The sequence below is a fragment of the Podarcis bocagei genome (assembly GCF_964188305.1).
Source record: "Podarcis bocagei genome assembly, chromosome: Z".
Lineage (NCBI taxonomy): Eukaryota > Metazoa > Chordata > Lepidosauria > Squamata > Lacertidae > Podarcis > Podarcis bocagei.
Window position 1 is genome coordinate 9,471,859 of NC_138140.1, and position 13,850 is coordinate 9,485,708.

A 13,850-nucleotide genomic window follows, 5' to 3' on the forward strand; every position below is an offset into this window, starting at 1 on the left:
CCCTCCAAGAACACCACTTGACACCATTATGACACCAGATGTTTGGCAGGTGGGTGGGCCTTCTAACTGTCAAAGGTGGCCTGTGGAGAGGAGGGGAAGATAAGAATCTGGTCCATTGGGCAAAAAAATCTAGTGCCTTATTTTCAGGAGTGGTGGTACATGGTCCCACCTTATTGCTCTGCTCAACAGTTTGGTAAGCCACATTTTGCACCAACTGCAGTTTCCAGGCAGTCTTTAAGGATAGCCACTCATTTAATGACCTATGGTGGATGGAAGGGTGCAGCTTGTTACTCTATGGATATATGGCTTAAAGAAGTTGTGTTTCTTGCCATTTCTGAAAAACTGTCATAAAACACATGTCACTGGGGTGATGTGGACCCATGCAACTTTGCTTCTGCTTGGGAGCTGATTGTGATTTATATGACTAAACAATCTTCATGGTTGGCACATTCCCACTAAATATGAGCTTAATTGGCAACATTCATGAATATTTGGGATGTTTGGTGCAAGTATGAATCTTGTGTTGTTATTATTACTATTACTGTTATTATTACTTATTAAATTTGTAGACTGCTCTTCATCCGAAGATCTCAGGGCAGTTAACAACAGAAAAATGCAAAATGAGAATAAAAACTACATAATAAAACAAAACCGAATCAATAACCACCTTCCCACAAACACATTTTAAAAGCCACAGAATGTTAATCAGCCAAATGCCTGGTTGAAGAGAAACATTTTTGCCAGGTGCCTAAAGATATGTAATGAAGGTGCCAGGTGAACCTTCCTGGGGAGAGCATTCCACAGATAGGAGGCCACCACAGAAAAGGCCTGTTCTTGTGTTGCCGCCCTCCGAATCTCTCATGAAGGAGACACATGAAGAAGGGCCTCACAGGGTGAATGCAGGGTCCAGGTTGATTCATATGGCGAAAGGCAGTCCTTGAAGCATTGCGGTCCTGAGCCGTTATGGGATTCTGTTCCACTAATGAATATATTTTAAATCATTCATTCTTTTTAAGCTTTCTATAATTATTAAGATTATTATTTTATTATCTTGTAATTTTATTCTTCCTCATTTCATGACTGTTTTTCAGTACAGCTAGAGTGAACCCAGAGAATCAGCAGCTTGCCACAATCAGCCCTTTGGCACGTTCTTCTCTAGGAGGACCGCTTACTTTTAAGGGAAGAGCTGGTGCTCTGATGTTTTTATTTTAACAATCTGTATGTAACGTTTTATGTGTATATGCATATATTTTCATTCTACTAGTAATGTTCTGCCTTGTTAATAACTGTCCATTCTGGGTTACTTCTTCAAATCTTGGAATCCCCTTCTTTTATCAAAAAAAAATTTTTAAGGGTAGCCCAATATAGAGTGCATCAAAGCAGTCCAAACTGGACGTTAGTGATCTCCAGCATGGATTATTGAGGCCAAGTAGCCTTCGTCTAGCAGTGGCCATAAGTAGTGAACCAGCCAGAGCTGGGCATAAATATTCCTTGTCATTGAAGACACTTGAGCTTCCAGTGAGAGATTTGAATCAAAGAGTACTCACAGATAAGAACATAAGAGCCCTACTGGTTCAGGCTGAAGGCCCATCTAGTCCATCATACTGCTCTCATAATGGTCAACCAGATGCCTACAGAAATCTGAAATGCAGGACATGAAACAACCCCACAGAGCTATTTAAAAGTGGTGAACTAGCTGGTTCTGTCCAGCTTGGAATCGGGAGAAACTTAAGTCCGTCTGCAACCTGCTGTGAGAGATTAGCAAAACATTCAGAGTGCAAACATCTGAAACTGGAGCCAAAACTATCGCAAGTCCAGTAGGCAGCATGCCTATGAATACCAGTTGCTAGGAATCACAAGCGGGGAGAGTACCGTTCCTTGTAGCCAGACGCCCGTCAAAAGTTTATTGAGATTAATTTAGTGAATTGAACTTACTGTCCTCCAAAAAGCTGCATCCCCAGCAAAGCAAACACAACAATGAAGAGGAAGAGGAGGAACAGCAAGCTGATGATGGACTTCATTGAATTCAGCAAGGAGACCACCAGGTTCCTCAAGGAGTTCCAGTACCTGGGATTCCAAACCAAACCAAGCCAGTTAACGAATGCATCAGGATTTCTGAAAGTGGGTTTTCCAAGTGCATAAATTCCCCTTCACACATCCCACACTAAAAAGAAAGAAAGAAAAAGGAAGAAGAAACTTAAAACATACTTGGTAACTTTGAAAATCCTCAGCAGCCTGAGAGCCCTCAACACGCTGATGCCAAAGGAGGTCCCGGGCTTCACTGCAGCCCAGATGACTTCGAAGATGCTCCCCACAATCACCTGCAAGAAACAAAGGAGTGATGGGCTGATGTGTGGGGAAAAGAAGATCTGATCATTGCCAATGAGCAATTTCCAAAAAGAAGGGGTTGGAACTAAGGTTAGTCCTACTCAAAGTAGACCCACTGAAATTAATGGACCCCAGTGATTTCCATTGATTTCAACGGGTCTTCTCTGAAGAGGAATAATATTGGCACCAACCCAATGGGCTAATTTTGTAAGCTTCTTCAGTCTCTGCCTCAGGCAAGGACTGTATATTCAATCTTTCTATACAAGAGAGAGGCTTTCACAAACTGAGGTAAAGTTGTTTTAATACCAAACAGCTGAAGAGGGTTTCTTTTGGGGGGGGGTGTTAATGGTTGTAATGATATTTCATAGTTCCACTGCTAACTGTGATGCTTTATTTACAAATTACATTTTGCCTTTTTATATCTTATCACGCATCACCCTAGTCTCCCTTGGGAGGTAGAGTGATGCAGCAAGGTAGCTAATATATAAATATATAATATAAATAAATAAATAATATAAATAAGAGTACATACATGTTTATCTGTATATATCTAGTCAATGATTTGGTGTTTATTTTCTGCTACAGTTATTGGTGTCCAGAAAAATCTCAGCTTTTTAAATGGTAACAATTCAAGTTTCTAGCTCTTTAAGACTATAAAGGCAGGTTTGAAAGACCTTCTGTAAATTATATACCCAATCTTGGAGCAAAGGATTGGAGTGGGTAAGAAGCACTTCATTCCACTAAATTCCTTCAAGGAGGGGAGAAATTGCCAACATTATTATGATTACTTTTTTAGGAGGCAGACAGGAGGCTCACCATCAATAGCCACACTGTTTCTTTCTCCCCTCCCTCCAGCCCCCTCCCCTCTTTGCTGCTATAAATGACAACAGCAGTAGCAACTATGTTGGCAACCAGGCACTATTTTGCATCCTCCACAATCATGCCCAGGCCTAGCACCATCCAGGGGCTTTGTGACAAAGGTTGGGTAGGTGGTCACCACCATCAAAAACCCTGCAAAACAGTCTGCTTTCTGAAGGGCCAGGTGTGTGAGAGGGGAGGGAAATCTCAATAAAGCCTCTCAGAAAAACTTGCAACCACTAATGTGGATTAGAACTCCCATTGTCTTAAAGTCAAAGGAACAGGGCAGGTAATACCACCCTTTGCTTAGCCTTTTGAAGTGGGGATGAGTGCTGTGGCTCTGTGGCAGAGTATCTGCTTTGCATGCAGAAGGTACCAGGTTCAATCCCCAGCATTTCCAGGTAAGACTGGAGATATCCCTACCAGTGTAGACAATCCTGAGCTAGGTGGGCCAATGGTCTGACTCTGTAGAAGATAACTTCCTATGTTCCTATGTCCTTCCATAAGGTTAAAAGTCTTCTTCTCTGGCAATCACTCATAGCTGAGTAAGATTGTCTTTCCATTCTTAAGTTGGGAATAGAGTAGTTGCTCTGGAAGATGATAATCAGGCATCCAAACAACATGACCAGCCCAACAAAGTTGATGTTGAAGAATCATTGCTTTGACACTGGTGATCTTTGCTTCTTCCAATACGCTAACATTAGTTTGCCTGTCTTCTCAAGTGATATGTAAAAATTTTTGGAGACACCACTGATGGAATCTTTTGAGGAGTTGGAAATGGCATTTATAAGTGGTCCATGTTTCACAAGAGTACAGTAAAGTTGGAAGTACAATATCTTTGTAAACAAGCATTTTGGTTTCCCTGTGAATGTCTTGGTCCTCAAACACTCTTCACTTCAATTGGGAGAAAGCTGCACTTGCAGAGCTCAGTTGATGCTAGATTTCTGCATCAATGTTGGCCCTTATGGAAAGATAACTATCCAGGTAGGAAAAGCAATTGACACTTCCCAATGTTACACTGTTAAGATGGATTTGTGGTTCAGTGGACGGGTTGTTTTGTGCTTATTGATGCAGCACTTTGGTTTTTTGGATATTGAGCGATAGACCAAGCTTTCTGTAAGCTTCTGCAAAGATATTTAGGATGGTTTGGAGGTTGTCCTCTGAGTGTGCACACACTAAGTCATCAGCATATTGAAGCTCTATGATGGAGGTTATGGTAACCTTACTCTTTGCTTTCAGGCTACACAAATTGAAGAGCTTTCCATCTGTTCGATATATGATTTCTACCCCAGTGGGGAGTTTCCCTTTGACAATGTGTAGGATGATGGCGATGAAAATAAGAAATAGTTGGGATGATAATACATCCCTGTTTAATGCCTGATCCCACTGTGAATGGTTCACTTTGAGAGCCAGAGTGGGACTGCCTGCAGTACCCCAGGTGAGAGATAGGGTAGAGCACCTGAATGTGTGAAGGTTGAGTCTTGGTTCCAAACCAGTGGAAACAGATCCGTCTGGAGTATGTGGATGCTTTGTAAACTACCTTTTACCTGTATTTCTGTTTTGAGAAATTCTCTTCTAGTAACTTTTATGGTGATAAATAAGGTTGGTTTATTTGTATTCTTTTATGCAAACTTGCATGGACTAATTTTTTGTATATTTATTTATTCATGTTGTGAGCCACTTTGGGTAAAATTTTGTGGGAAAGTGGAATACAAATTAAAGTAGATGAAAAAGAAGAAGAAGAAGAAGAAGAAGAAGAAGAAGAAGAAGAAGAAGAAGAAGAAGACCGCTTAGGAGGAGCATATCAATATTCTTGCGTTTACACCTTGCATCATATCTCACTGGGTGCTCTTATACATTTTCCATCGTGTTGCTTTGTCAAACTGAACCAAACTACAAAATACTGCCAGCCCTCAAGAGGCTACAAGAAAGCAACAGTATACAACTGGGGGATGGATAGAACTGGGGAAACATAATATGAGCAATGGGAATCACAGAGCGAGATAGTGCTTGATCCCAGTGGGATCAGCAAATGATGATGAATTAGCAAGTGATAAAATGTCTCTTCCCTACCCGATAGGAAGCCCACATTGGAGAGTTAATTACCAGCTCTGCATGCAGTGGAGCAAGACAGAAACAGCTGCACCCAGAGGAACAACTCAGGATGCTCTAAATACTAGAATGTTTAAAACTCTATTGACTGGAGGTCCTCCCCCATCTCTTTCTCTCCCCTCCCCCTTGGTATTTCAATTAATTAATTAAGGCAGTGCTACCAGACTCCAACTCCCATCAGTCCCGGTCAGCATGGCTGATGAGTAAGGGTGGTAGGAGATATAGTCAGGTGACTTCTGGGATGTCTGCTGGCATACCCCTCAACCGTCCTGGTAAAACTGGGACATCCCATTTTTTCCACACAGGAGCACAGTGCCCATTTTGAGTACCATGATTTCACCCCAAATAAGCACTTTTCCGGGGCTGCAGTCTCATGCGGCACCCCAAAACATGTGTCTTTGGTGCTGTGCTCTCATGTGAGTGAACAGCCCCCCCCCCCCGTCACAATTCTTGGGGGCCATGATGTTGTGAAGGTCGTGTGACTCACACGGGAGCACACCCCTGTAAGACGTGCATCCTGGGTTTTCGCCTTGATGTGTTGGAGGCTATGCACGGGTTCCTCATCCTTGGTCCAGCGCACCATTCTCAGTGGGCATCTGCTTAGGAGAGGCATCCCATCCTGTGTGAGAGGAGGAGGATGCATCTTCCAAGGTGCTATGGTAAATAGACGCTGTTGTTCATAAAGAACAAAGAAAGGTTTTTAATTAGGGATGACAAACCTGTGGCCCTCCAGATGTTGTTGGACTACAACTCCCATCAGCCTCGGCCAACCTGATCAATGGTCAAGGGTGATGGAAGCTGTAAGGTAAAGAGACCCCTGACCATTAGGTCCAGTCGTGGTCGACTCTGGGGTTGCAGCACTCATCTCACTTTAGTGGCCAAAGGAGCCGACGTACAGCTTCCGGGTCATGTGGCCAGCATGACTAAGCCGCTTCTGGCGAACCAGGGCAGCGCATGGAAACGCCGTTTCCAGTCACAACTTGACCACATGACTCCAAGTGCATTCTGGTGTTCAAAGCACTACACAGGCAATCCCCACAAACAACCCTGGAAAAGAAACTGTGTAGCAGTACCATTCCTGTTTATCTTGGAGTAAGGCCCATTAAGGTAAGTGGCAGCCCTGGGCTGTAAAGAACGTAAGAACATCAGGAGAACCCTGCTGAATCAGGGCAAAGGGCCACCTAGACCAGCATCCTGTTCTCTCACTGGCCAACGAGATGCCTCAATGGGAAGCCCACAAACAGAATCCAAGTGCAACAGTTCTCTCCCCACTTGTGATTCCTAACATGTGAGATTCAGAGGCTCAGACAAGAGCAAAACACTTGACCCTTGTTAACTCTGGCCAGCTAGAATGGCATCTTCCCATTTTGTGCAGGCCATCTGTGCTGACAACAGGGCCAGCCCAACCTCGGGGGACCTGATGGCGTTGTAGCCTTCTCTTTCGAAGGCTGCAAAGAAGCAGCTAATTAATGTCAGTTTTACTGGCACAAGTGGGCACCTGCCAAAGGCTATTTTGCGGGCCTTGCATACAAGAGATGACTGTGAAATGTGAGAATGACAGAGTGCAACAGCTCACAAATAGGCAGCTGCAATAGGTTGCCAGTCTGCTTCCTGTGGACACTTGTTGTGCAAGTCAGCTGCAAAAAGAAAAGAAAAATGGAAGAAGAAAGAACAGAGGTACCAAGAGGCCAGGGCTGTTTGCAGTACATAATCCAGAAGTGCAGCTTTGTGGGGGGGAATATAATAAAAATAAACAGAACAGCAAGCTTCCAGACCTCATTGCTAACTACAAAAATGGGCTTAAAAGCGAACAGGGGAAACCTTCTGAAATATCCGAAGGGCAGACTGAGATTAGTGCAGAGCCAGATTTAGAGCAGGGATAGAGGCTCCCACACACAGGGCACTGAACTGAGCAGAGGAGAGGAAAGCAGCAAGCTGTATTTGAGAGTCTCCCCCCAATCCTCCACCTTTCAGTTCACAGTAATATACGTCTTAAAATGGAAGAGGCAGGGAGAAGGTCCACGAAATCCAAAAGGTTTGTCCTTCCAGGCTATGAGTAGGGTGCCTCTCCCCCCCCCTATACTTTCCTCCTTCCTTTTGCATGAAAGCCGTAAGGTAGGGATTTTTTTAAAAAAAGTCAATGGCCTTTTCCTTTGACTTTTTGGGAAAAACAAGGAAGAAAAAAAGGGGGGATTTCTAAAGCCTTGAATTTTTATTTCTGTTTGAGAAAGATGTAAAGGAAGGGAGCAGGAATGAGAGAAAGTGGGGAGGGTATTCAGAGAGACCTCTCTGATGACTGTAAGTGTTGGTTGTTTGTTTGTTTGTTTGTTTGTTTGTTTGTTTGTTTGCCTGGGAGGGAAAATCAGGCTAGAAAAAAGGAGGAGAAGGGAGGGGAGGGGAGGGGGAACGAGAGTGAGAGGGAGATCGCACCAGCCTCCCACTACAAGAGTGCAGCTGGTTGGCCAACACTTGCAGCAGAGTGGGGGGCAGATTTTGGTTTTGCATGGGGTGCCATATTACTATAGTCTGCCCCTGTTTGGTTGGATGGTGCTGACTGAGGCTAATGCAAGTGGTAATCCACAACATTTGCAGGCCATATGTTGTCTGTCCCTGACTTTGGGTGCTAAATGGAGCAGGAGATCACATGCTCAGATGCCTCCCCAAGACATGACAGAAAAAGGAAGTCCCTCAATGGGGTATCCATCCAAGTGCTTCCTCTGTGGATGTAGCTCAGTGGGAAAGGGCCCAGGATCTCCAGGACTGGCTGGGAGTGTCCCCTGCCTGAAATCCTGCAGAGCAGCTTCTGATCATGGTAGACAAATCTGAGCTAGATGGACCAGTGGTCTGGGTCAGTATAACACAACTTCCTATGCTGAGAATCAGGAGTGACCCAGGGAGTAGAGTATGCAGAATATCAGGACTGCAAAGGGTTGACTTCAACCCATCTATTCTCACCCAAGACTTCTTACCCCAAAGTCAAAGCAGTTGAATGAGGAATGGAAATAGTTCCTTGGCCCCAGGCCATACATCTTCAGAGACATCTCTGTAAGGAACAGGCCGAGGAAGACAAATTCTGCAAAATCTGGAAGAAACAGCAGAAGGTCAAATCAATGATAAATATCCACAAAATTATTTCCTGATATTAGGATGATACCTCTCCTAGATGTGGAGCAGATCCTGCTAACAGAAAATAACTTTCTGCTGCATGGGCAAGCAGATAATTAGTACATAATGGTGAAGTATTTTTAAGAGCTCCCAAATCTGGATGTGCTGAGTCTCCAAGAACCCTTATCCAACTTACAACGGGGATGGACTGAGAATAGATGGAGAGCTGACCAGAAATGTCCACCAGCCATCCAAATTATCGGGAATGTTTAAATTACTGTCCATTAGAAAAGGATGTTGCTGTTTCTGGTCAAAGATTAGAATCTATTCAGTGTTTAGCATTGCTGTGTGGCTCTACAACCATACGCAAGCTGCACTGAGTTCCATGCCAACTGAGGGGAGGGTGTTCCTGGCTAACACAGAGTGTACCCCTCTGCTCAGTCTCCCCCTCTAAAGGACAGCAGCCACCAGACTAGAGGGCAATAGTTTCTACAATGCTGGCCTTATCAATCAGCCTCCAAGTTCCCCTGGGTTCCCTCTGAAGCCACCACAATTAGGGTAGGTTACTGGCCTCCAGGTGCGATAGTGTTAAAGTGAGAACACACCAGTGAAGATTTTACTTAGGGTGGGGGGACAGATGTGAAGATTAAGGAAAAGATACACAACGCAAATGTCATTGAAACCCAGAATATTCCCTTTGGAGCAAAAGGGGGGAGCAGTTTAAAATGTCAGCCGCTTTCTCTGGACTAACCTACCCCTAAACTCATCAGGTTTTCAGAAGGCTCTTACTCTCAAGCAACAGCCTTTCCTCCTTTTTTGCCTCTTCCAGGCACACCAATATTATGTGTCATGCTGCATCCCACCTTGAATTTCAGGCCTCCCTAGTTGGCTATCCCAAGATATAGACTCTCCTTGTCAACCACAAGCTCCTCGCAGTAGACTATAGGAAGACATGAAACCTCAGGCTGGGATGTGACTTTCCTCCCATCCACACTGGTCATTTCAATGCCTTGATATTTGGAAGCTAGTCAGCCCTACAATGTCCAATGAATAAAGAGCTGCTAACATGAATCCCACCTAAAACACAACAGTCCATACAAGTAAGGTCCAGTTCCTTCACAGATACACTGGAGAACAATCAGAGACATACTGTATTATCTGAATATTCCCTTCCCTTCCCCAGCCTGCAACATCCCTGACCATTGGCCATGCTGGCTGGGACTGGTGGGAGGTGAGGTCCAATAACATTTGAGGAGCACCAGATTGGCGGGGAGCCTGTGGCATTCACATGCTGTTTTCAGACTTGCCATGGTTGGTCATGGAAGAGGAGTTTGGATTTGATATCCCCCTTTATCACTACCCTAAGGAGTCTCAAAGCAGCTAGCATTCTCCTTTCCCTTCCTCCCCCACAACAAACACTCTGTGAGGTGAGTGGGGCTGAGAGACTTCAGAGAAGTGTGACTGGCCCAAGGTCACCCAGCAGCTGCATGTGGAGGAGCAGGGAATCGAACCCGGTTCACCAGATTATGAGTCTACCGCTCTTAATCACTACACCAAGCTGGCTCTCTGGAAAGAATTGTATGCTAGACTAGATGACTAGATCAAGCAGGACTCTTCTTAAGTCCTTAAAATTCTGCAGATTGGTATTCTTTCTCCAGGGGACTGAGAACATAAGAACAACCTGCTGGATCAGGCAAGTGGTCCATCATCCTGTTCTCACAGTGGCCAACCAGATGCTAATGGGAAACCCACAAGTAGGACCTGAGTGTAACAGCTTACTCTGCACTTGTACTTCAGGGACATGCAGCCTCCATCAGTGGAAGCAGAACGTAGTCATTCAGAAAGAGAAAAATCTCAAAATTTTCTAGGGAAATTTTGGTTTGCATGATCAACCTGCATCCCTGGCACCACTATTTGTTACGAGCCCTGGCATTGGCCAACCTTTACGAAGCAGATTATTTTAAATCAAGGGAGCAAAGATTGGTTCCAGTGATCATCCATCCATTACTCCTGCCAATGGCTCCTATTTCTACCCTCTCCTTCAGTTGACGGGTCAGGATGAGGATTTGTTTTGACATGGCCCTGGCCCATTTGATTGAAAAATGCAATTCTTGGTTGCTGGTCTTACTCTAGATTTAATTTAAGCTACCTTAAACAGAAGCATTTCATAAAACCATGGGATGAGAAGAAGGGAGTGCATGGCAGAAGGCAGAGGAGAGAGTTTGTGATAAACAGTTTAACTTAATTTAGAAACCTGTGCTCCTGGCAAAGGCCATGCTGGTTACTTTCCTACCCAATATATTTGAATTAGGTAATTAGCATCGTGTGTGTGTGTGTGTGTGTGTGTGTGTGTGTGAATCAGCGACAGACTAATTCTATTTTCATGCTGTCACATAGTCTAAGGTCATTAGGATCAGGCACAAGAGATGGTACTACAGGTCTTTCCTGTCCCACAAAGACTGTGAACACTTGTGCAGAGAAGGAGATCCATCAGCATCCAGTTTTTGGCTGACCCACTTCTTGAAATGACACCTAAAATATTCAGCAGACATAAATAAGCATGCTTGTTTCTGAAGCTTCCCTGTGCTCTGCATACTGATATCCACAGGGAACCGGGCTGAGACATCAAAGGCAAACACAAAATCATCAAGAAACTAATTGCATTAATGTAGGCTCTGCATAGAGTGCACAGCTGAATGGGATGGGTTCTGGTCATAAGGTTTCTAGGGGGCAACCCATGGTCCTCCAGTGGTTGCTGGACTACAGCTTCCATCATGCCTGACCTTGGGCCATGTTGGCTAGGGTTGATGGGAGCTGGAGTCCAATGCCATCATTAGGGCCACACTATTCACTATGGTTTGTGTGAAGGACACCTTTCCTTCATCTGTCCAGAATCTCCAGCTAATTGATTTCCCTGGATGGCACTGGGTATGCCACATTATTCATCCCAATCTTCATTTCACAAAATTTATATACCTCAATGTGGTTTGCACAAAGAATAAACAATGAGATTATCAGTAAAACAACAACAACAACAACAACAGTGGAAAACTATTTAAATACAGTGGTACCTTGGTTTAAGAACTTAATTCGTTCTGGAGGTCTGTTCTTAACCTGAAACTGTTCTTAACCTGAAGTACCACTATAGCTAATGGGGCCTGCCACTGCTGCCGCCACACGATTTCTGTTCTCATCCTGAAGCAAAGTTCTTAACCTGAGGTACTATTCTGGGTTAGCGGAGTCTGTAACCTGAAGCATCTGTAACCTGAAGCGTCTGTAACCTGAGGTACCACTGTAGTTCTAAAAATAATTAAAACCAATGATGAGATAAAAATGGATTAAAACACACATCAGCATTCAGTGTAGTTGGGTAGACATGCCTAAAGGTAAAAGGGTTTCGGCAGGTGCGTAAAAGGGTACATTGAAGGCTCCTGCCTAATGTCATTAGGCAAGGAGTTCTGAAGTGTAGGTGATGCCACACTAAAGTGTCACTTTCTTATCAATGTAGAATGGGTATTATGTGGCATCTGTAAAAGTACCAGTTCCATAGACTGAAGCAGCCAGGTGGGCATATGTGGGGTAGGTGATTGTTAAATACTCTTTCTGAAAATTGTTAGCCTTCCTTCATAAGCAAGACACTCAAGTCTCTTCTTCAATAAAGCATGCTTATAAACACCAGTGGAGTCAGTGTTCTGCTATTGTGGAAATCCACACAATCCAAACATGTGCAAACCAGATTCTCTTCAGCGGAGTCTATAGCATGCTGGCTATACAGAGATGAAACGAGACACATCCCATATTTTTCCTTTCTCCCTTTCCCCCTTTTTTTGCTAAGCACCTTTTCAGTTCCTTTTTCAAAATGCTTGGAAACCGTTGGAAATGTCAAGCTGAGAAAGTTAATCAGAGCATTTCAACAAGCAGAAAGTAGAAAGGAGGCAGAGACGGGGAGTTCTGAGGAATCGCTGCAGACCCACAGGCTCTCAGCAGCATTGAAGTTGATTTGTAACGTAATTAAATTCTCCCTAGAGGGAGAGACATGATTGAATTAGAGGTGCCCAAATCACGCTTACGGTGTTACCAATCCTCCCAGAGCAAACTCTGCTCCCTTCCTGGCTGAAGTTCACATATCTTGTCCAAAGTCCAATTACAATCACTTTCTAGAAATCTGTCTAATTAGGAGGCACCCCTGCTCTTCCCATGTTCTGCCAGTGAGAAGCATTATGGGCCACTGATGCTAAAGCTACTTGTGCAAAAATGTTCTCCCCTTCTTGGCTCCTAATATTTTATCAGATTTAATCCATTAGAAGATAAGAATATCCTGCTGAAGCAGACTATGGGTTGAATTTCCCATAGTCTGAATCAAACTATGGCAAATCTGCTCACATCACTCTGAAGCTGTGCCTAAGCAAAAATTGTCCTGGGAAAACACATGTCTTTAGCACTGTCAAAGCTAGCACATTTTTATTTTTTATTTTTACATTCACTGCTAAGTCTCTGAAGAGCCATTTCTCCCCACTCCCTACCCTCACCATTCTTTTTATTTGCAAACAGAAACAAAGAACAAAAATAATAAAAATACTAAGAATAATTAAATAACAACAACCATTGCCAGTTGACATTAACAATAAGCAATGCTGTGAAACATCATTCCTGTCAAGATATGAAAGGTACTCACTATCTGTACTTTCCAGAAACAACTGAAGACATTTCCCCCTACCAATATCCCCCAGCTGGTTGTATACATTTTTGCCATGGATGTCTACTCTTTGCTATTAAAAAATAAACAAATCTGCTGTTATTTGCCTACAAAAACAGTTTTGTAACTGTTTTTAGCTGGGTTTCTCTATTATATTTTCTACATCACCCTGAAACAAATGTGTAGAAGGGGATTAAACATTATTATTATTATTATTAGTAGTAGTAGTAATAATAATAATAATAATAATAATAATAATAATAATAATAATATATTCCATCAAACCTGATTTAAGCATATATATTAATAAAAGGAAGTCCATATAGGTGTGTAAATGAAACTGCCAGTTATAAGCCATGTGTTTAAACAAAGAAAGGGCACTTCCAATAGAGGCTCTTAGAACCTAGGTAATTAAGAACCATCCTCACTCCCACTAATTTTCTCCATCCTGTAGACATTAGAGAGACCTGGATAAACCTTTTGGTTTTGTTCAAATATATCAATATCAAAGAAAGAAAGAAAGAACCCACAGAAGTACTTGGAGGTTAGATAAACAGAGCTGAGACCTATTTCAATGAATTTTGATTCTCCTGTCAAAGGGTTCATGTTCAGAAAATGAAAATATTTCACTAAAGAGCAGGGCAAATAGCACAAATGAAAGGGTGTCCCTCAGCTTTGGGCCCAACTGAACATAAAAATAAGAAGAGCTCTAGTAGATCAGGCCAATGGCCCATCTATTCCAACATCCTGT

The 13,850-nt window shown here is 43.2% G+C and overlaps 2 protein-coding genes across 15 annotated transcripts in view; one reads left to right on the forward strand and one right to left on the reverse strand.

The window, feature by feature from the left end:
- SLC31A2 (solute carrier family 31 member 2) overlaps positions 1-13,850 on the forward strand; it is a 537,879-nt gene that overhangs the window by 411,447 nt on the left and 112,582 nt on the right. The window lies entirely within an intron of this gene.
- Positions 1-13,850, reverse strand: part of CACNA1B (calcium voltage-gated channel subunit alpha1 B) — a 345,062-nt gene that overhangs the window by 129,520 nt on the left and 201,692 nt on the right. For all 14 annotated transcript variants that reach the window (XM_081179581.1, XM_081179579.1, XM_081179591.1 and 11 more), the window contains 3 exons: positions 8,268-8,380; positions 2,209-2,321; positions 1,936-2,067 (listed from right to left, as the gene is read on the reverse strand). In XM_081179581.1, coding sequence (XP_081035707.1) covers positions 1,936-2,067; positions 2,209-2,321; positions 8,268-8,380 — 358 coding nt within the window. The remainder of the gene's footprint in view (positions 1-1,935; positions 2,068-2,208; positions 2,322-8,267; positions 8,381-13,850) is intronic.